This window comes from Harmonia axyridis, chromosome 1 (assembly GCF_914767665.1).
Source record: "Harmonia axyridis chromosome 1, icHarAxyr1.1, whole genome shotgun sequence".
Taxonomy (NCBI): domain Eukaryota; kingdom Metazoa; phylum Arthropoda; class Insecta; order Coleoptera; family Coccinellidae; genus Harmonia; species Harmonia axyridis.
Genome location: NC_059501.1, coordinates 57837671 through 57865236, shown reverse-complemented (window position 1 = coordinate 57865236; position 27566 = coordinate 57837671). Strand labels below are relative to the sequence as shown.

At 35.6% G+C, this 27566-nt stretch overlaps 1 protein-coding gene across 2 annotated transcripts in view; it reads left to right on the top strand.

Moving 5' to 3' along the window:
- The window catches only part of LOC123678590, a 290215-nt gene that overhangs the window by 144638 nt on the left and 118011 nt on the right, over positions 1-27566 (top strand). For both annotated transcript variants that reach the window (XM_045615723.1, XM_045615718.1), the window contains exon 4: positions 18524-18710. In XM_045615723.1, coding sequence (XP_045471679.1) covers positions 18524-18710 — 187 coding nt within the window. The remainder of the gene's footprint in view (positions 1-18523; positions 18711-27566) is intronic.

The window sequence follows — 27566 nt, the reverse complement described above, 5'->3', positions numbered from 1 at the left end:
AGTCGGTTGGCCATTTTCCCGTGCTCCATATAGCCGTACAGATTGAGTGGAATATTCGTACACCCTTTTCGCCCAACATTTGAAAGAGTTCGCCTGGTACGGTATCGATTCCTGGGGATTTATTCTTCTTCAATGATCGAATGGCTTCTTGTACTTCAGATAGTAGTATCGCTGGCTCTCTGGGATAGCTACATGGCCATGAAATTTCTGGTGGGTCCTGCCTGCTCTTGTACAGATCTGCACAGTTAATCCTCCATGTTTCCAATATTTCATCCATATCAGTCTTCAGATTTCCCCCAGCATCCAGAATGGACCAGTTCTGCGGTCTGAATTCTCTTGTCAGCAGTTTTATTTTGTTGAATAATTCCCTAGGCTCATTTCTGATCCCATGCCTCTCTATTTCCTCACATATACCAGCTATGTACTCCTCTTTGTCCTTGCGACATTGTCTTTGGACTTCCCTCGACAGCTTCCTATAGGCATGGTCTGCATCAGCCTTGCGCTTCACATCTTTCCTGCGTTGAATTAAATCCCATGAGTGATCAGTAATCCATGGTTTGCGCTTTGTGTTGTTTGGTGGTGTATGTTTTTTTGCTGTCTCAACCATTATGCTCTTCAAGTATTCCCAACCTTTTTCAGGATCGCTCTCTACCTGATCTAGGCAGAGTTTACTTTCTATGTCCAGCCTAAAATCCTGGACTTTTGATGGTTGCGGTATCATGGTCTTTCTTATTAGTTTCCGAGACACTATTTTAAAACGAAGCCTGAAATCGAGAACTAAAAGTTGGTGATCTGTTCCGCAGTCCGCTCCAGGGTAGGCTCTGCAGTTTGTGGCCGACGATCTCCATCGTTGTTTGATCAGAATGTAGTCAATCTGGTTTTTGGTTCGACCATCTGGGCTCCGCCACGTGAATTGTCTTCGAGGGTGGTGTTTAAAGAGAGTGTTAGTAATTGCAAGGTTCTGTTGTATGCAAAACTCCAAGAGGCGATCTCCTCTCTCATTTCTCTGGCCCAGTCCAAACTTACCCACAGCGCGCTCGACTTCTGAAGATTTTCCGACCTTGGCATTGAAATCGCCTAAGATGAACAATAGGTCACGGTTTGGAATATCGGTAAGAACCTCCTCAAGACGACCGTAGAACGCCTCTATCTCCACCTCCGAGGATGTCGATGTTGGTGCATAGATTTGTACAAAATGTGCTATTGTTGTGGTGGTTTGTATCTTGACATGTATTATTCTGTCATCTACTGCACGGTATCCAATCACAGAGTTATTCAGCTTTGGAGGCACAATTATTGCGACACCATTCGAGCTCGTATTTTCTGGACCCGAAAAGTAGACGGTGTTTCCCTCGGCGGTTCTGAAATGTCCACTATTCCGCCAATGTGTTTCCGACAGTCCCAGAATATCAAGATTATAAGTTCTCATCTCTCTCTCGACGATCTGTAGCTTCCCAGAATGTTGGACCAGACCTCGGATGTTCCATGTCCCAATTTTCCTTTTCTTTCGGAGATTTATATTTGTGTTGGTTCCAGTAACATAATTTCTGCAAGGTACCTGATTCCTCACACCTTTGCAGCCGGTAGCATATTTCACACCATCCGACCCGGAATCAGTATGGCGCCGAGTGTGAGTCGGATCGCAGCACGAACTATCAAACCGTATCTTTGACTTTCATTATGGAGGAGAGAATTCTCTTGGGAATGTAGTGCAGTGGTTTCCCGTTGCCTTCTGCACCGCAGTACCCAGCCGTTTTTAGAATACGTCCATTGCGCCTGGAGAAATCCGTTCTGAAGCCGGTAATGATGGATACTGCTGCCCTCCATCATATCTTGGTTATAAACCCCAAGACAAGGTTGCCACTTCCGCTAGTTCCACCGTGCCGATGTCTCCCATCTCCGCCATCACAACCGTTGTGGACTTCGCCAGTTTCCCTTGGCATGGGACCCTTACAGGTACTAGTTTTCCGGGTCAGAAAACTCCTGGAATCTGCGGTGGGCAGGGATTGATTCATTTTCCCTGATAGGACTGCCCAAAGGGTTCCTACCCGCCACCCGCAACATAACATAACTCAAAACATTTTTTGGTAAAGTTTCTAGTAGATTTATGCGAAAGGATAAAGAATATAAAATGTCATAAATGGGCAGATAATTAATTGATGTTTATGAATAACAGCGAAGAACGGATGAAAAACATTTCAAATTAAATCCTTTTCATATACCTACAACATGCCAATAGTTAGATTATCATTTTGAAATAAAATATAAATAAAATCTTAACTAGAGTAAAATTGAGTTAGAAAAATGGCTATACGTGTATTTGGATGAAGTTTTAATATGTTGTAGTTGATTGGATGTATGTACAGTGCATCCCATTTTGGGTGAGACAGCCAGGTTTCTCGCTTGTTATTTAAGATAGAGCCTTGCGGTTTTCACGTTCCTGTCCTACTTTTTCGTGAAACTCAAGTTGGTCTAATCAGATTCTGCATAACTGTTTCCGTTCAAAAGATACAGGGTGATTTTGGAAATTGATACTTTTCGGACCCCTCCTTTATCTCCGAAATTATTAGAAATAATGCTGAGCTGAAAACTACGTCTGAATCAGAATTCTGCGTAGAATCCAGTGGCGTACTCAATATTTTTTTTCGGGGTATGGTTTTGAAGATTCAACACAAACTTATGTTTTTTTTAATGGAACACCATGTGTATCATTACTTCGTTGAATTCGTTATGATATATGACACTTTGTAGGTAAGATGTTCAGAAATGTTAAAAAAATACTAAAACATCAAATAATGATGATTTTTTGTTAATGGGCGATGGATTTCCCATAGAAAAGAAGAATCAATAATGATAACAATAATTTATAGCGATGACAGCTAGATCAGATTGGTTTTTTCCCTCCAATTCCTACTTGATAAAACATTGCTCCCAAATGCATAGTAGCCATAATAACAACGAGGATGTTTGTGTCATCAATGACCTACTACTTTTAAAAATCGAAAGTGATAATCCTCTTATTGAAACATAGAAAATTCATGGCTCATTTACAAAAAATCATCATTATTTGACGTTTTAGTGTTTTTGAAACATTCCTGAACATCCTACCTACATAGTATCATATATCATTTTGAAGGGAAAAAAATAACGAATTCAACGAAGTAATGATACACATGGTGTTCCATTAAAAAAAACATAAGTTTGTGTTGAATCTTCAAAACCATACCCCGAAAAAAAATATTGAGTACGCCACTGGATTCTACGCAGAATTCTGATTCAGACGTAGTTTTTACCTCAGCATTATTTCTGATAACTTCGGAGATAGAGGAGGGGTCCGAAAAGTATCAATTTCCAAAATCACCCTGTATCTTTTGAACGGAAACAGTTATGCAGAATCTGATTAGACCAACTTGAGTTTCACGAAAAAGTAGGACAGGAACGTGAAAATCGCAAGGCTCTATCTTAAATAACAAGTGAGAAACCTGGCTGTCTCACCCAAAATGGGATGCACTGTACAGAGTGGGCAAATAAGAGAGGTAAGCGGCTATATGTCACGATCCACTCATCGTAGAGACTTGCGGTAAAAAATTTTACCACTAAAGTGTACAAGAAAACACACTGGAAATTGTTTTGAAGTTCATACCTCTACCGCTAGGGGACGTAATAACTATCGTCGAGTAGAAAAATGAATTTTACTCGAAAATGTTTCATATTAAGTTGAAGAAAAAATATCATCACTGCAATCCTTGTGAAATTCTCTATCTTTTTGAATTGTCACTTTCGATTTTACGACATCAAATAAGGGTAGGTGAAAGGGAGAAATCTGACTGATTGAAACGCCTGTAACTTCAGTTTGGCTCAACATTTTTGAGCAAATTAGATCTCGTCTAAGAGATAATATCTTGTTGATTGAGAACAAAATATACTCATAATAAATTTGTTTTTGCTGCTTTCGATAGGGAGCGCTAAGTCAGAAGTTCATTGTTTTGTTCTTTTTACTCCTAAATTTCAAATGTAATGATAGGATTTTCTTAACAAAAACAAAAGTTCCATCAAATTTGCATGAAAAAACCTGAAGGTCGCAAAGCGATAGCTTCAGGCGTTCTGCAGTTATGGCCGAAAGAAGTTACAATTCAGTTTTTCAGTGCATCAGTTGAAGAATATCTTTTTTCGGCCATAACTCCAGAACACCTGAAGCTATCGCTTTGCGACCTTTAGGGGTTTTCATACAAATTTGATGGGATTTCTGTTTCTGTCAGAACTTGAAGACACAATTTGGTTTTTCGCCGTGCATCAGTTGAAGAATATCTTCTTTCGGTCATAATGTCAGAATGGTCAGAATGTCAGAATGTGTCAGGATTCTTGCAGTGTTCAGAAAGTTTTGGACATTTTTTGCTGTACTCATTTTGATATGAAAAGGGCTGTTTTAGAGTCGCAATCTCTATAGGATGTTATCTGTGTATTCAATTTTTATAATGTTTATTGTAATTTTGTATTTTTCCCCATTCTGTAATTGGCTTAGGCTGTAGATGGGTGTAGTAATTAAACGAATGAATTAAAACTGCATGAAACTATCGCATTGCGACCTGCAGGTTTTCTCATGCAAATTTGATGAAATTTCTGTTTCTGTTAAGAGAATCCTATCGTTACATTTGAACTTTCGAAGTAAAATGAACAAAACAATGAACATATGACTAAGCGCCCCCTATCGAAAGCAGCTAAAACAAATTTATCATGGGTATATTTTGATCTCAATCAACAAGATATTATCTTTCAGACGAGATCTAATTTGCTCAAAAATGTTGAGCCAAACTGAAGTTAGAGGCACTTCAATCATTCAGATTTCTCCCTTTCCCCTACCCTTATTTGATGTCGTAAAATCGAAAGTGACAATTCAAAAAGATAGAGAATTTCTCAAGGATTACAGTGATGATATTTTTTCCTCAACTCCATATGAAACATTTTCGAGTAAAATTCATTTTTCTACTCGACGATAGCTATTACGCCCCCTAGCGGTAGAGGTATGAACTTCAAAACAATTTCGAGTGTGTTTTCTTGTGCTCTTTAGTAATAAAAATTTTTACCGCAAGTCTCTACGATGAGTGGATCCTGAGATATAGCCGTTTACCTCGCTTATTTGCCCACCCTGTACATAGGCGTATACTTCGCTTCAGCCGTATTTTTTTTCCGAAATTAGAGGCTCTATTGTAAATAACTGGTGAAACATTTATCATTCAAAATATTGTCCATTGCTGGCCACAACTTGCCCCCATCTTTCGGGCAGCGTTAATTGCGTTCGATAACGATGTCTTGTGATTTTTTAAACAACTCTTAATACACTACACCGAGCTGGCCCCACCTAATACTGAGCATGACCTTGGATCCGTGAAAGCATGGCCGGGATGTACCCATGGTATTCTGCTCTCGGGATCATTTAATTAACATAAAATCAAAAAGGTGCCACATCATATTCATTAATATCCATATTGACGCTGAAAGACACGTAAACTCATCAGGGCTTGTCGGCGTTCTCTTTGCCGACGAAGGAACAGCACAAATAGGATACTAAAATTGGAATAGAGTTCATTTTATTTTCCAGAATCACGAAGCGAAAACAACGATCTTAATTCAGTACCCATGTCAACCTAGATTAAAAGAAAGCTCTCCGATTGAGGAGCAAATATCGCAAAATCGTGAATTCTCGATAATTCCACCTTCACATCTTGAATTCACATTCAAGCAGTTTCTAAATCCATTTCATATAATTTTGTTAAATCAGTCGAAGAGTAGAACTTCAATCAATTGAACACGTGAATAATGATAACACAGATTTATGTTTGAGAAATCTGTTGCTCAATCCGAAACTTTGAAGCCAGATATTTGTTTTGATTCGGAACCTTTCCAGAGTATTATAATTGTATATTTTCTTATGACCGAGCAATCCAAAAGTATTCGTCGGCAACTTCGTCGGCCTTAGGAACATGTAGTACCTGTTCAATCATGATACTTGATCCAAAGAAATAATAATATTTCTTTTTATCATGTTGTTCAACTGGTCATATTCTACTTGGTGACAATAAAATTCAAATTTTATTGTTATCTTTGAGGAGCAACAACCAAGATTTTCTATCTATATTGGAGAAGATGATCGGATCAATTAAAGTATTTATCTATTGGATGTATATTGCGTTGTATTAGTCTGATCGGATTCCATTAGATGACGTTAGAAAGATGAAATTTTGTACAATGAAAACTTTTGTGACATTTTCGAGATAAGTTTGGGCGCGTCAAAGAAGGACACTAGCAAAGAGAAAATAGGCTTTATTTTACAGTTTTTCTTCGATGATTTGAAAATGAAAATAGTGTTTATGGTCTCGGTTCCATCAATTCCGTTCCGGTCATTCCGTTGTCAAAGATGACCCTCGCTCTGGAATGCCAATTGTCAAAAAAGTCGATAAGTAAAATCAGGAACATTGTCTAATCCGACCGTCATGTAAGCACTGTTACAATTGCACAAGAGCTGAAAATTGCTCAAAAAACCATGAGAAACTATCTGCATAAGACTGGTCTTAAGAAGAAGCTCGATGTATGGGTACCATACGAATTAACGCAAAAAACCTAATGGACCGAGTTCACATCGGTGGATTGCTTCTGAATCGCAATAAAATCATTCCAATTTAGATTGGTAATAAAAAGTGTATTCCCTTATGACAACGTCAAGCAAAAACGGTCTTGGTCGAAACTCGATGAGCAAGAGGAAACGGTAGCCAAGCTAGGGTTGACAGCCAGAAAGGTTTTGCTGTGAGTTTGGTGGGATTGGCGGGAACTATCTACTATGAGCACAAGTGATTACCATCTGTTCCTGTACATGGCGAACAAATTTGCTGGTGAAATCGACTGTCACAATTTTTTGTCAATAAGGACGAGGGCTTCTATGAGAGAGGCATAATGGTATTACCTTCAAAATGGCAACAAATTATCGAACGAAACGACGCATATTTGCCCTGAATCGGATCATTCTAAATATGGAAATTAAAGCCTTGTTTTTCATATGAAAATTATGGATTTATTTTTACTACAGCTTATAATGAACGAAATTCCATAAGATATAGAATGTTTCCTTCAAGGACTAACTTTCTCTGAAAAGTTTTTTTTTTGAGGGGGTTGCTGTAGCCCCAAAGCTCCCTCGCTAGTTACATCTAGTGATTACATCGTTTGAAATGCTAAAGTTTTTAGATCAACTCTCAGAACTATAAACATAGATAGAGGGTGAGAGAGGATATGTCATTTTCAGTAAGCAAATTTTGTCCCTAACATGAACTACCAGATTTGAGAAGAAGCGCGTAGAAATGAAAACATATCAGTGATACGATATTTGACTCAATTCGCGAGTTTCTCCACGAAGAACGCACTTCTTGAACCCCATAGTGAATCAATGTTTCATATTAACTAAATATATTTAAATAAGTACCTCAATATATCGAATATTTAGAAAACAAACATCAAGCCCGCCAAACGACGTGAAACAACCGATGACACTAGGAGAGCAAAAGTTGCCAAACTTTGGATTTCAGCAGATAGATACTGTGACGGCGACTTTCTTCGGATTGATGATTGTTTACTATTTCCCTCCTATATTACCTCGGGCGCCAATTGCGATAGGTTTTATAAGGTCGCAATTCCTTACGTCGCTCACTATTATCGACCCTGGGTAGCTTTTAAACAGTTGGAGAAGGGTTAGATTCAATCTAAGGTAAGACCGATTGACCAGTGTTGATTTCTTTTACTAAATGTCAGTGAATGTCTATGAGACAAATAAACGACACTGTAACGAAACACACTATATTTAACACTTTTCGTTCCCTTATGTACAACACCAAATTATATACAACAATATCCTATATATACAATATGCAAAAGGCTACTAAACACCAAAAGCAAATATATTCAATGCAACACGGTACGGAACGAGAAATAAGCGAAGTGAGCAGGTGGCGTATATCAAGCAGCAGAAATGAGTAAGCAGTGAGCAGGCAAATTGAGCGATGATAAAAAGGGTAAAGTGCGGACAAGCGTGGAAAGCATGCAGATTGGCGTGTGAAATGCAGTCTAATAAGTCAGATGTGACTACCTATCCTGTGTTCCGTACCTCTTTATTAGAAAAAGCAAGCCTGAACAATATCTTCGAATCAGGTCTTGTGTCGGCGCATCCACCAAAATGGATATTAAGTCAGACTGGGCAGGGTGACTCACCGAAATGACCACGGTGATCAGTGAATCGGAAATAAGCGACCTCTCTCCACAAGATAAGGAATTCCGTCTGGTGGTTCCAAATAAGAGTTGCTCGCAAAAAGGGACCCGACACACAGATTCCACTTGAGAAAGACGGATCTGAGAAATAAAATAAATTACAAATAAATCACACTCGGAAAGTATCGATGGAACACAGGAAAGTCACAGAAGTGCTAAGTGTCAAATTCACGAATATAAAATACGGCACTAAAACGTCCAACGTTCAAAAGGAAAATTGTAAACTAAAAATTAAACTCTAAATTATTACTCAAGGAAAACCACAAAACGATCCGCTCAATAACTATAAGAAAATATCTAGCTCGAAGACACCGACAGGAGTAAATCGGAAAATATCTTTATACTTCGAAGACACCGGCGAGACTAATCCTCCTTTTCCGAAATATTTCACTTGTAATCTCGGTTGGAAGGGAAAAATTTCGAGTCTCAAAATCGGCGGTATACCTATGAAAAACAAACGACAACATGTAAAAAAAGAACATATTGAAGAGATAACGTCTATAACGGTGTCGCACGGAAGTTTTTATACATAGGCTGATATTTTAAATTGCATCGTTATATTTTCATGAAATGAATAAATCAGAAATTATTCCAAATGAATTTTTTTTTAACAGGACGAAAAATACCTTCACTGCTCTCAATTAAAATTTTATTTTCACCTACTCATATGACTGGTAGAATAATGATGGAATTCTAAACTTGGGGCAAATTATACTGGGTGATTCTAGTAAAATAATTACCGAATTCTAAACCTGGGGTAAATTATACGAGTTGACTCTAGTAAAATAATTCTGAATTCTATACCTGGGGTGGATTATACCGGGTGATTCTAGTAACGAATTTCACTTCGTTACAATACAGAAAACAATAAATATTCTGCTTATTATAAATTCGACAATTAGGAAAAATATCTGATATCCAAATATTCAAATTTGTATATTTAATCGGGAATCACTCAAATAAATATATTTCATTCAGATTCAATATAATATACATTCATAACGATATAGTAAAATTGTGGATTTGAAAATATATCACAATCCGACAACGTAATCTAACCATGTTGGAGACATGTGAAAATTGCATATACTCTATTCCCTCTATCTATGTTTATTTCTCTATGGATCAACCATATTTTGAGGACACTTGGTCAGATAGTGTGAAAATTTTAATTTGAAATAGTGAAGAAGATCACAATTTTCCCTTTCTATAAACTTTCGAATTGCTATCCATCATCAATCTTCCTGTATATTTCGAGAATTGATACCTAGCATCAATATATTCTGAACCATTGACATTATAACAAACAAAGAATTGCTATTGTATCCGAGTTATCGGTAATTCGTTTGAAATCACCCCAGTATTTCCGGGAGTTAGACGGACCAACGTTATTTCTACTATCCATTAAAAATTCACCGCATCATCAAAAATTCACTGAAGATAATGTGCCGTTAATGAATTATTGAAAGTGGTATCTTCACTGCTCGGCTTCACGGCACATGCAACCGGTTGCCCATTTACCGTTTATTCCGGCGAAAATTCCAGGTGAGCTGAAAATTGGCGGCATTCATCTTGTGCAGAGTAATTATCGTTTCAGGCGGTTTATTCCTGCCAGGGGAATGCTCGTCCGGCTCCTGCTCTCCTGAACTGGCGCTTGCGTTGGATGTGCTCCTGGGGTGAAAAAGACATATGATACGGTCAAAGTACATTGGCCAAATGAAAGGTTGAACAACACTTGACATTTCCATTATGGCGTTTATAAGTAGATGTGGATAAGGGGGAGTAAGGGTGTAGAAATGAATTTCAATTATATGAATCTCTAGGGAACGTAATCGAATAGGGGGATAAAATTTTGATGATAAAAGTATTTCATTATTGATTCTTAAATACATTTAGGGGTGAACAGGGTATCCCGAATTCGATGCTCACTGAAAACATCGCGGGAAGAATAGGGAGAAGAATAAAAGAAAAAATCTTCGAAGAACTCAGATTTATTTTTTCGAAATATAAAGAAATCAGAAAGCAGATTATGGATATATTGATTCGTTCTCGATTGAAGGGCATTCATAAAAAATGACTGATTCAAATATTTCGCTATACCTATCTTAGTTTCTCAGTTCGAGATATTCAAAAAGTTTTTTCAGTAATTTTCATTGTTTATATGAAACTCATAACAGATCTTATGAATTACTTACCGTTTCAGAAGTATAGAGAAGGTTGATGTTTTTTGAAAGGGAAACTGTATATTTCTCAAGAAAGTTTTTCAGCTGTAGAATGGACTAGTTTAGTGATGTTGATAATACTATATTTGACACGATAGAATTAAAATATAGAGCAAAAAATAAATAAATAAATCAGTGAAAAAATTTTGAAAATCCATCAATAAATGACTGAGAAATAGATTATTAAAATTTACGTATTTTAGCGCGGAACGTATTTGGTCTGTGACGTCACGGCTCTTGCCTGTGATCGCTACACCATAAATTACGTTTAAATACTTAGCCGCGCCAAGGCTCTCGCGCCGTTTGTAGTAGTACAGTGTAGTTTTAACTCGAGTTTTGTTTTTATGTGACCATAATGGAAGAAGGCTTCGTGAAAGGCCAAAGTGACAGTTTGCCTAAAATAGATATCTTCGCAGTGATGGAGTTTTTTCTTCAAATCCATCTTATCTCAGTGCAGAAATAAAAGGAGTTAAACTTTTCAATTAAGTATCTATTTTTGAGTTTGCTACATCATGGTTCAACTTATAACGATGATTTATTTAAAAAACGTTTCATAAACAGTTTGTAGTTGAGTACTGGTTGTTGAAGTCTATCAATGGCAAAACATATTTATGTGAGGAGTAAAAAGTAAAAAGAGAAAAAAGTAATTTATATGTATGTATATAGTAAGTTATTTCAGCCATCATGTAACGACCAAAACACGACACGAACGGCACAAGTGATTGTACACCAATGAATTCGTAAGCACTCTGCGAATACCAGTCGTCTAGTGTGTGACGTCACGACACTTACACGTACTATGAAATTATTCTTCCAAGTGCAACTTCAAAGTCCCATAACTTTTTCATTTCTAGAGATATTTCAATGATTCTTCCACATTTTTGTTTCATTTTACTTAAATTTTTAGAATTAATCCTTAACAAAAAAATGAAAACTAGTCCATTGTCGAAAAGCATCCTGTTATCGATTTTTCCAAAATTTCATCCGTTTCAAAGATAATGAGTTATTTGACTTCAATTTTCTGATGGGACACCTCGTTGTCAAAGACACTTCTTCCACAATGAAATGAATCTGAATCTCTCTGTGGAAAACCCTTTACATATCGAGTCTGTTCTTTCTGACGCTACATAACACTCAAATACAGGGTGCTGCAGAGAGAATTGACGAGTTTTGAGAGGTCATTGCTCGGGATGTGGTGAGGCAGGTATGTAGGTGCGGAAGGGGTCTTTGTGTTCTTCAAAGTCAGTAGTTTTTATCCAGGCTTTGCCGTTCGCACGTTTTACAAAAATAACCGTTTTGGATCACAACCCAGCGGGCATTTCGGCACCATTTCGGCATTCTTGTCAACGTTTCAGTCTCTGCAAACACAATCGAATATTGGGCTCGTCAACTTGAGAAAACAGGAAGTACACGACGAGGTCGAGGACATGGACGACCGAGATAGGTAAGAATACCGGAAATGTGCAGGCTATTCGAGTAGCAGTCGAGCATTCACCAAGACACTCTGCAGGGAGTCATGCGATAGCTTTGGGAATGTCAGACCGATATTTGAGGAGGATTATGCATGAGGATTTATTATTCCACCCGTAGAAAATCCTGCTTGTTCAGGAGAAAGATGTTCCAAGGGAAACTGGTCTCACTGAGAGGGGATGTGGGTTGGCCAGCGCGCTCACAAGATTTGTGCATCTGCGACTTCTATCTTTCGGGCCACCTTAAAGATGAGATCTTCAAACATCGTCCACATACCCTGCCAGAACTTCAGCAGCAAGTAATCGAAGAAATCCAGGCCATACCGCTAGCGATATGCCGAAAAGCGGTCGAAAACTTCCAAAATCGACTACATCAATGTGTCGCTGCGGACGGCTGCCATCTTAGTGATATCATTCTCTAAACTTGACCAAAAAACTATATTTCCTACTGCTTCGAATGAATAAAACCATTTTTCTTCAACTTTTATCATTTTGTTTGAATAGATCTTTGAAACTCGTCAGTCGGCTCTGCCGCGCCCTGTATATTCTTCATTCACTCTTCCACCTTATGGCAAGAACATTATGATAGCTAAAAATAGATAATGAATTTCAACATCACTTATACTTTTATAGTCTTTTTTTCGATTTTCGTTGACATTATTACGTACCAAACTCGTTAAACCATGTCTCATCACGCTTTTACAACAGGTTTTATGAAGGTGTTGTCGAAATAATTTCAGCATATCTAAGTCCTAAGCGAGATTTTTTTCGTTCAACATTCCCATAACTTAGCAGATCCATTAACTGTGTCAGTTTTCGGCTATATGCAGATAACCACGAGATTTATTTTGAAACAAAGCATGTAAACTTTCATCGTTTTTTCATCAAATCTGATGTATGTTAGAAGGGGGTATTTGTATGTCGAGTTGCCTCGCTTCTAATTGTCACATAATGTCTGTCACAAATCAAAATACTTTCATTTCATATAAAAAGGGTGAATTCCCTTTTCCTGGATGAACGTCAAATGTGTTTAACGATTTTCGTAAAATCTTTTCACAAAAAATATGGGCGGATATTTACTGCTTCTTAATTCAATAGCATTTGAACAATCGAAAGTGGGGAAGTCAATTGTCTTCAAGCCGTAGAGAACAAGAATAAAATATTCTCTTTGTAGCAATTTCAAAATGCATAAAGTGAGGACAAAATACAAATTAGATGAAGAACGAAAACGTAAATCACCGATAAGTTCCATTTTTCAACAACACCTGATGAGATAATAAAAATGGCTTGGAATATCAAAAATAAAACTGATATTATGTTAATTATAAATATATGGTTTCTCAGTGAGATTATTGAATAAGGAGTCGGAGGACATTTGCATTGAATATGGTTATATCATTGAAGAACTCAAAATAACCAAAAGCACACCTAAAAGAAAATATAAACATATAACAACGTTCGATAGTTGAATGCATTTATATAAATAATACTCGAACAAAAATAATCAGTGATGTGGGTTCTTTATCGAGAGATCAAAAACTATTTCTGAATCTAAAATGTACATTGAGAATAAAAGCAGGATTAGCAAAAATGAATAAAATAGCAAGTTATATAAAAGTTTCCATTCTTCGATGTCTTACCTTCTTTCACAGAGATGAAACAATGTTTCCAGAACAAGAGAATAATCACCAATATGGAACCAGAAGTAGAAATGATTCTGCACGTCATTTCTTCGAAAAAAGAAGTGCTTTTCTCATGATTTTCAAGCAATGATGAATGAACCATAGAGCATTCAAAGGTACAAAAAAAATTCTCAACTCATAAAGTTTTATGAAGAAGAACCCAACCTCCCAAGAATGCATTTGTCATTGTTATATGCTGTTTTCGTTCGTGAAAAAAATTATCCGAGAAATTGGGAAACGATGTTGTTACATGTATTACGTCATTCCATGTATCCATGGTATGTCAAAGACCAGGAAGATTTGATTTTGGATTTATATTCAGAACACGAAATAAAGTACATAAAGGTATTGAAGCAGAACTTTACATAGGTATTTCGTTTAAGAGTAACATTTTTACGAATTAAATAAGCATGTGAAAGTTGCTGACGAAAGCACGTCAGTGCTTTTTTTATTGTAGTATTATTCAAAAAGAGATAAAAATTACTTACGATCTTAGTTCTTCTAGGAATAATCGTATTTTTATACCAGACCTATTTCCGGGAATCTGTTGGTACTTCAGCAAATTGTTTCAACGGAAATCTAGTATTGACCGTAAGCCACTGCTATTTACCCTTGGGTATATACTTCAAATAGTCTGTTGGAAACATGTGTCAGATTTTCACCGGTTGATAATGTTCGATATCGTGAGGTTGCCCACAATGCCTTCAGGGTCATGCCATGTGCAGTTTGAAGATTCATCGTGAATGCCAATACACATTTATTTTTATTTTTATTTGATATGATTAACATTATCATTGAGAAATCTTACATTTTGGTACACTCAATGTTTCAACTGATAGTAGTGTTTTGTATCAAGTATTACTGTTACTGTTACTGATGTGAATGTCTTCACAGCCAATTCTTATTACCAATATGTTAGTTTGAATAATCAGGGAAAAATTCTTGCAAAGCCAACAATTTTTCATGGTCTGTATGATTTCTTCATCATTTTCTTTCGCTTCCATTAGTTTTAAGATATGTTCATTAATCCCTTCCGCCTCAGTCTGAGGCTTCTTGAGACACAAAAGTCCAACTCACTGACTATCTCTTTGGTGGTCTACCCTAGGGTCTTTTGGTGTTGGGTTTATTGTGCCTAGCTATTTTTGGGAGTCTGATGTTATCTTCCATTCCCGTTACTAGTCACTTGAACTAGTCCATAAAAAAGGTTGGCCAGATGTCCCTTTGTGGATACCACGATCTGCTAAATACCGGGATTCATTTGAAAGTACTGTTAGGCAAAAAATTCACTGGCCTCAAAGAAATTTCTGAAAACTTGGACAACCTTTGTATAATAGAAATATTCAGGCTTCGTCCAAGTGACTTTGGATATACTATACATTCCATTCTCTCCGTCGCAATCTCACCGATCTAACAACATAAACTTTCCTTATATCGGAGTTTTTTCTCCTATTCATCAGTCTGTATACTGCCATCATTCTCAGTTACCTTATTTCTGATGTTCTTAATAGTCATTAAGTGAAGAGTGTGTCTCCTCTGGTTTCAGCCGTCTTTATTGGGCGGATACATGTTTTATATACAGGTCTTAGTCTCCATGGAAATGAATTTGTTCTTCCATATGAAATCTTTATCTGCTCCGAATATTCTATCGATATTGGTAATTTGTGTTTTACTTCCTTTGTTTCATTCCTCCCGCTCATTTTGTCTATACCAAGGTATTCATTCAAATGTCAAAGTTTGTTATTTTGTCATTGATGGAAAGTTTGCATAGTCGTTGTTCCTTGGATATCACCATTGATTGTATTTTTGCAATTGATGCTTGCATATAATTTTTTAAAGAAAGATGGAAGCGGAAAACGATTATCTGTAGGTCGTTCTGGTTTTCAGCCACTATTATGATGTCATTAGCATACTCGTATCCTATCAAACTGATCCTACCATATATTAGTCTATAACCGATGCCTGACAGTTTTACTCCAGCTATTCTCTGGTCTAAGGCCAAGTTGCTGAAACCACAATGCTGGCATATTTCATGGAAAATAGCCAAATATTAATATCACCACCAAGTTTATGGTGCATATTCCCATGTTGAAATCAAAGACACTTATTGCACATAATATGGATATTTCGAATTTTTGGAAAACTCAAACCCTTCTGGAAAAAACCATGATAGATATAAAGCTAGAAAATCATTTTTTTTACCCGGGAAGAAATAAATAACTTCTTGTAAAGGCTTACCACAACAATTTTTGTATTGACGAAGTAACCTCAGGAAGTATGTGGCATGATGGTGGAGAATGTTCGAAAGTTAAAAAATATAGCCACTATCACTGTCTCGTGAATTTACTGGAGGAAGAAGGTGTACGTCACTTGAAACACTTCAATGATTACCTATGTCCATCGAAAGGATGCATGCTCAGGGCAAGCTGTTGGAACAAATAGATTTTCGTCAATTCCAAACACAATTCTAAATTTTCTGAGGTTGCCAAATATCGAGACTTGCAGTGGGTTTTCATTTAGAAGGACTTAAGCTACTTTGTAAGCCCAACTGGAGTCAACGTTATTGCACTAAAGAGACATGGGGAATGAAAATCGAATACCATTGCAGGAAGTCTTTCTGACAAAAAATATGGGCAATGGCATGTTATTCATTTTATTTACCTAATTTATTTATGTGTAGTATAAATATGATACAATAGATACAGATCCCTAGTACCACATCGAGAAGAGGCCAGGCAACCTAAGCTCAAGTGGCTCGTTTTGCACCTATCCTACCCTTCGACCTGGTTTGCCATCTATAAACCTTCTCAAACATCAATATACAATATCCAATAATACAATCATATATCGGACATAATATCCCTAAACTTAAAAAATATATAATAATAATAATGAAAGTGTGTCCGTATTGTCTACGAATTTGCATATTCAGAAAAAGGAAAATGAGTAGAGTCCAATCAATTGAACTGTATCGTAAAAAACCAAAAGAAACGTCCTTTTTTTAATTCAGTTAAATTTTTTTTATTTACTGCCTGCATACCTCGGTTCATATTGTCGATTAGTTTTCGAATATCATATCGAGGAAAATTTCATTTCTTAAAACAAACCGATGATGACAATTTCATTTATCTCTCAAAAATTATAATTTCTTTTACAATTAACCGGAAAAATTTCGAAAATCGAGCAAAAATTAAGAAAATTATAAGACATAAATTCTACTAAATATGAACTCGTTGCATTTTTTGCACCTGAGTAGTCGAAAAAAATTAATAGGTATAGTATATACAAAGTCACTTGAACTAGTCCAAAAAACGCTTGGCCATAGATGTCCCTTTGAAGTGGATACCGCAATTCGCTAAAGACCGGGGTTCATTTGAAAGTATTGTTAGGCAATAAATTCACTGCCTCCAAAGGAATATCTCGAAACTTGGACAACCCTTGTATAATCAAAATATTCAGCTTCCTCCAAGTGACTTTGGATATACTATACTACTCCTGGCTTTCAATTGAATAGCCTCTGTTTCCATTTGTTTGTCATTGATATAAGATTATATTCGATATTTTAACAGGAATTTATTGTATATTATTACAACTTGTATAAGGTTGGGTTACTTGCAACTTACGACAGACAAGTCATTACATTGATCACAGAGATAGATTAACACAACAAAATTGAACTCAGTGTTACCAATATTAGTTTATATTTCAACAATTGATATTAGTTGATGCAGCTACTGATCTACAAAAATTCGAAACCGATTAATCGTCACTCACTTTCAATGACAGCAGATGAGGTGAAACGTCAACTCAGATTTCTGCCTGTCCGAAATTCTTACTATTGATACCGCCATGGTGAAACCAGAAAACCGAATATACTTGATTTAAAGAATGAACGAATAACTATAACTAGTTTTCCTACAACTGCTTTGAAAAGTAGCGTATTCTTCATAGCTTACTCAATTTCAAAACTATGTATTGCTCATACTGTAGGAAATATTATTTCTCACGGAACTTTGCCTACACCTCCCTTGGTAGACCAATGGAATTGGGCTTTTGAGTCGTTTCTATAAAAACGCAATAAATTAGCAAATACTGTCAACGAAGGCCATTTCGATTTGAATCGAGTCCATTACTTGAATTATTGAAATTTGTGCAGTTGTAGGAAAAGTATAGTGTGCAACATGTGGAGAAAGTCCTTTTCTCGCTCGTGTGTTTGCGGCACTCGCTCGTGAGTTTGCGGCACTCGCTCGTGTGTTTACAGCACTCGCTCGTGTGTTTGCGGCACTTGCTCGTGTGTTTGCGGCACTCGCTCGTGTGTTTGCGGCACTCGCTCGTGTGTTTGCAGCACTCGCTCGTGTGTTTGCGGCACTCGCCTTTCAGGCTCGTGCCACAAACTTCCACACTCGCGAGAAAAGTTGGACTTTCCCCACTTGTTGCACAATTTACGATTCTGAGTGCTCTTTGAAGAAAAGAGCGCTATATGAGAAAGAAGAGCCTCTCTGATATCAATTTTTATGCTAATCAATTACGCCTTCAAGTTGATAGATGAAAATTATTGAATGATTCTCATAAGCATTGCTTAGACATAAATAATTCAAAAAAATGAATATATTCGTAAGATTCATCAATAGATAAGTGAATAAATAAGTCTCTACCCAATGCTTGTTTGTTTACAGAATGTCGTTATTTGAATTATTGTAATTTCTATTTCAACATCACAAAACCCGTGTTTATGACAAAAAATTATTATCCATTTATTTGACAAATGATTAAAAATTCTGACAGGTTTTTACAATTCACATGCCATAATTATCTGATTCTGACGTTGTCTCTCTTTTTCCAGTACCAGATCATATCAGGCCTAGAGTATGTTCTTTGCCAGAGAAAGCATACAATCCTCGTCTCAGTGATGATCTCTACAGGCTACGCACGTTCAGTATCACTAATAAGGGCGGTGTGGTTAATTGTGGGGATTCAATTATCAACAGGAGATCGAGATCCAACACTAGTGTCAACTCGACTGCAAGCAGGTAAGTGCATTAGGTATTTAATATTGAATGTGCAGCATCCTCCACTACCGAATCGATTACCCTCTGGGTAACCTTTGTGAATATACACAGTGATAGGGCTGATTGTGAGAAGAGGCATTCCACAACCGGAAGATTTTGGAAGATTATTCACTCGTTTACCGTTTAGCAAACAACAGTTGTATGCATATACAGGATGTTTCAACATAAACTGAACAAACATATAGTAGTGTAGATGACACCGAGAGACTTATTTTTGCCTTATGACCTATACATAACTCGTTTTCGAAGCATAAACTAGAAACCCGATGTTCAACGTCATTTCTGAGCAATATTCTTTTGAGTGTATATAGATTCATATACAGATAGTTATGTATATAGATACAGATACAGATAAAGGGAAGAAGGAACATCGGAAGAAGGCGAATCTCCTGGTTAAACAACTTGAGACAATGGTACAAGTGCAGTTCTGTTGAATTGTTTAGGGCTGCAGTGTCAAAGATGAAGGTAGCCATTTTGATAGCCAACCTTCTGAGAGGAGATATAACCTGAAGAAGAAGAAGTTATGTATAACCTTGTATACCTAACCTAACCTAACCTTACCTAACCTAACCTAACCTAACCTAACCTTGAATACCAAAAAAAAAAAAAAATTAGTTCTTGGGGCAACAATTTTTTTCATAAGAATCTCATAAAATAATGAACCGTTGAGTTTCAACCCAAGTAATAACTTATTGCTGAAATTTTCAACAAATAATTTATCTAATCATTCAATAATATACGCGGTGTGTGAAATAAGAAAGTAGTAATCTGTTTCCGGTATAACCGGAAGTTGCAAAGACCTGAAAATATTTTAGGGAGCAAGATCACTAACTCAAACCGTAACATGCGAATTTTCAACTCAAAATTACGTTTAGTTTTCCTTAAACGTTTAATAGGCCATCGCGGTGAATCACTCTGCATAATGAAAGTCAAAAATTTTCAATCATTAATGTATAGTATATCCAAAGTCACTTGGAGGAAACCTGAATATTTCAATTATACAAGGGTTGTCCAAGTTTTCCGAAATTCCTTTGGAATTCATGAAAATATTGCTATCAATACTCTCAAATAAACCCCGGTATTTAGCAAATCGTCTTGGAAACAAGAATGTCCCGATTTGATTGATCTTATTGGCTGAATATTTCCCCTCGTATTCCCCTTTCCACTTTGTGAGCGTTTTTGGTTACACTCATTGGCTGCATCTATCACTTCTTAATTACTTCCTAATAATTCGCATAGACCAGTGTGGTCCATTTGGGTATTATTGAAATGCATTTTTACGTAGTTTTAGTACGTTGTGTGACTGATGCTTTTAATGATTTCGACTACTTATGATGTTTGGCACAATTCTATGGCTTGTGTAAAAAAAGATGAATATTTCGCAATCAAATCTATTCCTCCATTTACTTCCAAAGTCAGAATTGATATATGACGGGTTCTGAAGAAAATGATTTCGCATCCTAAATATCTTCATTCCACTGAAGGAAGAATTGATTAAAATGAGATTTACCATCAAAATTTTCATTACATTTTCTGATTTAAGCAATGTTATATTTGAGAAATCATGTAGAATAGGCATATGATGTTGAGGCTCTTAGTACGTCAAATTAGCAGCTACGTAGCCGGATCGAAAAATCAATCAAGTATTTCATAGAAAATAGGAAATATTTCACTATTTCCAGCCATCAGTCGGGACAGTTTTGATAATAGGTTAGATATATCTTTGAATATTTATTCTGATTCTGAATACGAAAAATTCAAGAGTTATCGAGGAAAAACTTGAACTGAGGAAATAATACAATTTCTAACTGAGTGGAGTAGTCTATGACTTCCGGAAAACAGAAACATTTCATGAAATGTCATTAATTGTTCGTAATTGAAAATTTTATTGGTTTATGGATTTTCAACCATCTTAACGAAAAATTTATCACAATTAATGAAATTTCGACTTTTTAGTTTATTTTTACGTTTTCTGGAAGTCATAGACTAAACATTAAATGAGAAATTGCAAGTTTTTCCTCGATAACTCTTTAAGTATAGGATTTGCTTAAGACCCCTCTCTTTTTATACCTACGTAAAATTGACTGAATGAATAGAAAAATAGAGGTCTTTTCCAAAAAAATTTTCAGAAGATATCTATAGGAACCTCTTCAACTTATGAACCGTTGAGCTTATACTCAAGTATTGCCATATTGCTGAAATTATCATCAACCAAGCTATCTGATAATGCAATAATATACTGGGTGTGCCGTTTGAAATGAGAAAGTAGTACTCTGTTTCCGGTATAAAAGGAAATTGTATAAATTTTCAGCACAAAATTATTATTAGTTTTCCATAAACAATAGGACATCGCGGTGAATCACCCTGTACATCATTATCATTTAGCCTTCTGCTTCCACTGAGGGACATAAATTTCGCCTTACAATAACGAAGAAATAAAATTCAATTCGGCAACGTAGCTGCAATTTGACGTAGAAAATTGGATGTCATTCAAGGATCTCAAGGTCATGCACCTATTCTACCCTAGTTCGTCTGATCTTCAGACAGAACATTTCCGAATTCATCTCAAAAATTTTCGTGCTCTTATAATTCTATGCAACGATCAGTTCATCATCGTTGATAACGTTCCTTGATAGTATATTACAGGTCGACAATAAAGAATAATCAATTTATAACACCGTATAATGACATAGTATCATTTTTGATGTAACAGCAAAAGCTACTCACGTCACAAATTTTTTGAAAGAATCGACATCTGAGTCCCATACATACGCAAAAATATTATTTTCAACTAAAGGATTTGAAAAGTGTGCGCCTATGGTTTATGACTGTTTTGCAATTATCTCTGACCAAGCGTTTTTATAGACTAGTTCAAGTGACTTTGGATATACTATACATTACACATCAATCCTCATTAAAATTTTCTGAATGGATTATTTCCAATACCCCGATGAGTGAATTTCAGATACTTCAAAAGCGATGTTACCATCGTTTATGAAGACGCTGAACAGTATGTAATATCAATGCATTGGAAAGAAAAGTATAAAACCGCCTAAAGTCAATGCAACAATGCTTTCGGGTTCCCTTTCACAAACAGTGAAAGTCCAATAAAAAACGAGAGGAGAATACATCCATTATTATTTCAAGTATTTTGCATCGTTTTGAAAAATTTAGTTGCACGTATGTAATGATTGCTAATAGGACGTTAAAAAGAAATATTTATTCATAATTTCCAGAACATTTTAGAATTACTCAAAATTTGAATTTTCATTTAAATCGAATCTGTAGTTTTGAAATTATCAGAAGAACTAAATTTCAAACGTTCATATTTCTGGAAACCTTATTCGGAATTTTACTATTAACAGTATTAACTACGACATTCGAGATCCGAACCTACCTTGAAAATATCGACAGTTTTCATGTTTAAAGACTGCCGGACAAAATAGAATTTGAGGACGTATTAGTATTGATAACAACCTCAGCTCAAAACTCGAATTTTCAAATTTCGAGTACAGATTTTATGACAAAAAGATATTGCTGAACTTTTTGGCGAACGACAGAACTTTGACTCTGAAAACTCTCTCATGGAAAATATTTCTTTTGTTTGCCTGAATGTTATATATTTATAGAAATATTCTACAATTTTCCTTTTTTCGGGAAACAATATCCGAATCCGAGAATTGAAAATAAATAAAGTTTTTGAAATAGCAGAGAAGCCGCATGAAAAAACTACATTGTCCCGGAACCTGAATCAAAGAAGCCGCCCAATAAACTGAGAAGTTGAAAAGAATGCCCACAAGCTTGATGCTTTGAAGCATAGGAACCTCGTGAAAATAGGAAAGAATGAGGAATTATATGCTGACTGAGATAATATGATTAGCGTGAGATAAACTTCCTCCCAATAAATATTATTAGTATTATTCATTCATTTATGGTTTTTCATTTTATTTACTTTATCATATTATTGAAGGTATGGCATTTTCATATCCAGTCTTTATTAATAATCATTAATATCACATACATTCCAAACCTACATAAAACCTTAGTTATTACCAAAACTGCCGATATTCTTTTTCATTTCATTTTTCATTATGTAGATTGTAGAACTTACTGAATTATTTATTTTTGTGATGTTGTTAATATTCAGAAGTTTTTATTTTATTTGAAAAAAATTAATGAATAAATTATTTCAGATTATTCCAAAAGCAAGTTCAACCTTATAATGTTGGTAGGAGCTAATATATCGCAAGGAATATTAAAATGTTGAATTTTGGCCAAAATGCCGAAATGAAATGACGTGAAACCTTGCTGCTTTTATTTTCACATCGCCATGATACATTGAAGTTTGAATTTACCTCCATTAACGATTTAACACCGTCTCGGACATTGTGGGTAACTCGGTTGTCGCATCGTCACCTAGCAATGTCCTCCACTATTATAAGTCGCATAATAATCTCGTTATATTGATAGCTATCATTGGCTTCTACTGAATATCTATGTTTTGTTCATTGTATTAATTTCTACAAAAGCCGCCAATGGGGAATAATTATAACAGAATAAAATCATCGTTGGCACATCTTTTACTCTTTCGTTGGGGTTACTCCTACTCCACAAACCATGGACCGTCTAACCAAAAATAAAAAATGATGTACCTGAAGTAGCAGTTACAAAGTTACAGTTACAAAGCCTAAACAGAAAATAACCGGTTTTCGTAACTCATACAAGATCTCAGATTCTGAGTGGTTTCACAGGGATATTCCGAAATTACTCATGGAATGTTTTATGACAAGAAATAACTGACAGAATATATCATTTGTATTACTAAATTCACATTCTACACAATGACAAATTTCTCTAAACCTACATGAAGCATTTGGGGTTTTTGCCCGCTTCGGATTATTTGACGCGAATAGCCGGAAAAACATAAATCATGCATATTTCGTGGATGTCAACGTATGGCAATATTTTGTGAAATATTGACTTAAAATATTATGACTAATCCTATACGAGAATTCTGCGATTTTGTATACTTAATAAACGAATTCATTCCGAAATTTTCCTTCGGCAAACTAAGATCCCAATATATCATAATTTTTTACAAACTTCAGTTGATATTTTATTAGTTATCTAGGTAAATATTCGAAGTTTGTACTTTGTTGATGAAAAAATTATATAAAAACAAATTTTCTTCGATCAGAAGCAATGCGGTCGCCGCAGAAACGGCAAAAATAAATCTGTATTGTAACGTTTTTCGGTTAATTAAATCGGTACTTCTGGCTAACACTAATTTATTTCAGGTACACAACTATAAACAACTATTTACAGAATATTTATTTAAACTATCACACTAATTTATTTCCACTACTACATTAATTTATTTCTACAACTTATATCTAATTGAGTGTATGACACTGACCGCCGTTTCCGTCGCACTATTCTGCTCTGCGGCTTCGATTGGTTATATACCGCTGGCATCTCTCTCTCTAGATGCGTCCTGATCTTTCTATCGAGCTCTCGGTGCGTCCGGTAACTTCTAGAAAGAGGCAGTGGCGTAGGGCTTGCGAATTCGTTACACTATAAAGACTCCCACAAACCAACGCGCACATGCGAATATTCGTACTGCATTTGAGCCTGAATCCTACTAATTTATTATCTTTCAATAGTTTGATAATTGGAACTACCGATTATCAAAAATTAGTAGGATCCATGGTTCTGATGCGGTACGTATATTGACATTTGACGCCCGTAACGTTTTTTTTAGAGTCTGTTTAAATAATAACGTAGGTAGGTTTAACTGAAATCTGAATATTACATTTATTTATAACTCGAGTTCAAATCGAATTATTAATATGTTATGCAATGCAGTAAAGACGATTGAAGATAATTGAAAATAATATAATTAATGTCTTCATATTCAAGAAGTAACAAATGAATTGGATATGGGAAATCACTCAAGAAGAAATGCTAACCGTAGATATGTGTTTCGGGCATTTGGTCCTCATCAGTAAGGTGAAGAAGCGTTAAGATAAACAACGACTTAATATGAATATGATTCTTATGTCATCAATATGACAGGAATGGCTTTTTCAATGCCTTGTCGATGCTATAATCTCAACTCGGTAATTACTGAGGGAGCAAAATCCTCGGTCAAATCTCACCAATTTAAATATTTATTCGGAGTTCTCAGGCGTATTTCTACAAATATTCTCAGGATCTACAAAGCGGTGTGTGATCTGTAATCATAATGTGGAGAATCTCACGCTGAAACAAGTGAGTGAAACTATATTGGAGGCATGCATATCTGCGATGCAGATTGTTCGCTATCAGTACGTCCAAATCCGGGATCCGTTGATCGAATTGAGTTGAGACCTGGATGATCTTCAGACGGCGAGTTGAGCTTATTACTCATATCGTCGGCTAAGAGTGTAAATCTGCTATGTCCATAATGAACAATTTTACAGGAGACCAAAAAAACCGTACAGTACAGTGTTATAATAATAATAATAAGAGAGTTTATTTATGAAAATACATTCAATAAACTCCATTGAATGTATTTTCATGAATAAACTCTCTTATTATTATTATTATAACACTGTACTGTACGGTTTTGTTGGTCTCCTGTAAAATTGTTCATTATAGACATAGCAGATTTACACTCTCAGCCGACGATATTGAAGACTTTTCATTCTTAGTATACTTGCTTGACAGTTTTCCAATAAAAGGTTTCTTTTTGACATTGCTAAAAAGTGTATATTTCAAGAGAAATCAATGGATGTTTATGCCATTAATGATGAAAAACGATATCAGCCCATTTACCGCCACGTCTACGGTTACAGCATCATATACTCTTCATAAAATTTTTTATGAACAATTCGCACATTTGCGGCTGTCTATCCTCGAGAACTTCACGAATTCCATCTTGAAGGTTTTGAATCGATTGTGAAGAAATGAAGTGGACCACATCTTACATATGGACCTTAAATAAAAAATTCAAAGTGTTAAATCAAAAGTGCTTTAGTTTTGTTCACCATAGTTTTCACCATTTTTTCAGTGGATTTCAACAATTTCAATGTGTTGTTATTTGAAATGAAAGCTTCTATTGGAAAACCCTTCCGAATGCTATGATTTGCTGTTTGAATCAACAGTAATTGTCGTCAAGCAAATTCCAAAGGCGTCAGTGATTCTACGAAGAATTTCAATAATTGCTAGGACTTCTTCGTGAAATTCAAAGTGGGTGGACGCAGTAACTTACTCAAACACAATTAAAGAAGAGCTGAAAATGATGTCGAATAAGTATCCCCTGAAAACATAATTCGCAAAATAGTTTCATGTTTTCAGTGTGACGAAGTTCGAATAACTACAGAAGACACATGGATAGGCAGTGTTAGAAAAAGAAGAAGATTGAAAAATGTTGACGATGTATCAGATATCAACGTTAAATAACCTTTTTGTGTCCTGCAATGTGTAAATTTCCTCTTAGAGCTGAAATTCAAACTGATTGATGTATTGCCGGCAGTAAACCAAAAAACGACGGCCCTAATAATAATAAAGATTTTTATTGAGAAAAATTTAGAAAACACATTGAACTACACTATTGGGGTGAGATTAAGCTCGCATAAAGTAGGTAGAGAATATTGTCTAGTACCGTACAATCAACCTAAAACCCTAACCATGCGTCTATTCTTTCATCTAACCCTTTAATCATGAGAAAGTATGTGTAAATTATAATAAATATAGATATAAACATACATCATGCTAAGGTTCCACCAACGGGAGAAGTTGACAACTTACTCTTAATTTTGAGTAGCTTCTTTCAGAAGAACACTACCTCTGGATTTTATCATAAGATTAGAATATTCCAGTGAATTCTCATTATCATTTAATTTCAATGTATGTCCTTAACGGATCTTCAATGTTTTGTATTCCTTCACTGCTAAAAATAAAAGATATAGTTGTATTATGGGATATAAATAGGTATATTTCTGAAGTTGGAAAACTACCCTTATATCCATGAAATTCTGCTGACAACATCTTTGTTGATACGGAGTTAAAAAGCTTCTATCAGCTTGGCTGATGAAAAATTTTTTGCCGCAACACCCTTTATTTCAAATAAGAATTCTGTGGATTAGGGTTGAAAATAAATGAGGAACTGAATTAGTCTGCCTTTATGAAGCATCAAATAACACATAACAAATAAGATTTTCCCATGAGCATGAGTTAATTTCGTTCCAATTCAATGTACTCGACTTCATTTGATATAAAAAATAGGAAATTAAAGAATGAGGTCTTCAAGAATAGCATCATAAAGTTTCATTTTGAAAATAATTATAATACTTCTCTGAAAAAAAAATGTATTTTAATAAATATTCTAATACAATTTTGACAGAAGTTTGGTTATGTTTCGTCGCCGTACAGGCCAATACTCTGATATCTAAAATGTCTATAGGAATACAGGTATGCGGCTACTTACACTTGAAAACATCCGAGATAAAACTGGCGACTTCTGAAGGGTCCAGACTTATGGAGCTTGCCGTTACCCCACTTGATTTCCACATGGTTGCCTATGTGCTCACATCAAATTCCGTTGTCGTTTCTATGGAAATATGAACATTTCATTATATTGCGCCTTATAAGAAAAAGAATAAAATTTTTGCTTTCGTTCCCATGGAAATATGGCCATTTTATGATACAGCGCCACCAAAAGTGGAAAAGGGAACTTCCGACAATCTCGAGTTCGAATCAAATTATCTTTATATTAAATCTTATCAGTGGACAAACCTATATTTTTAGTCATCTTAGTTATCTCCGTACTTGATA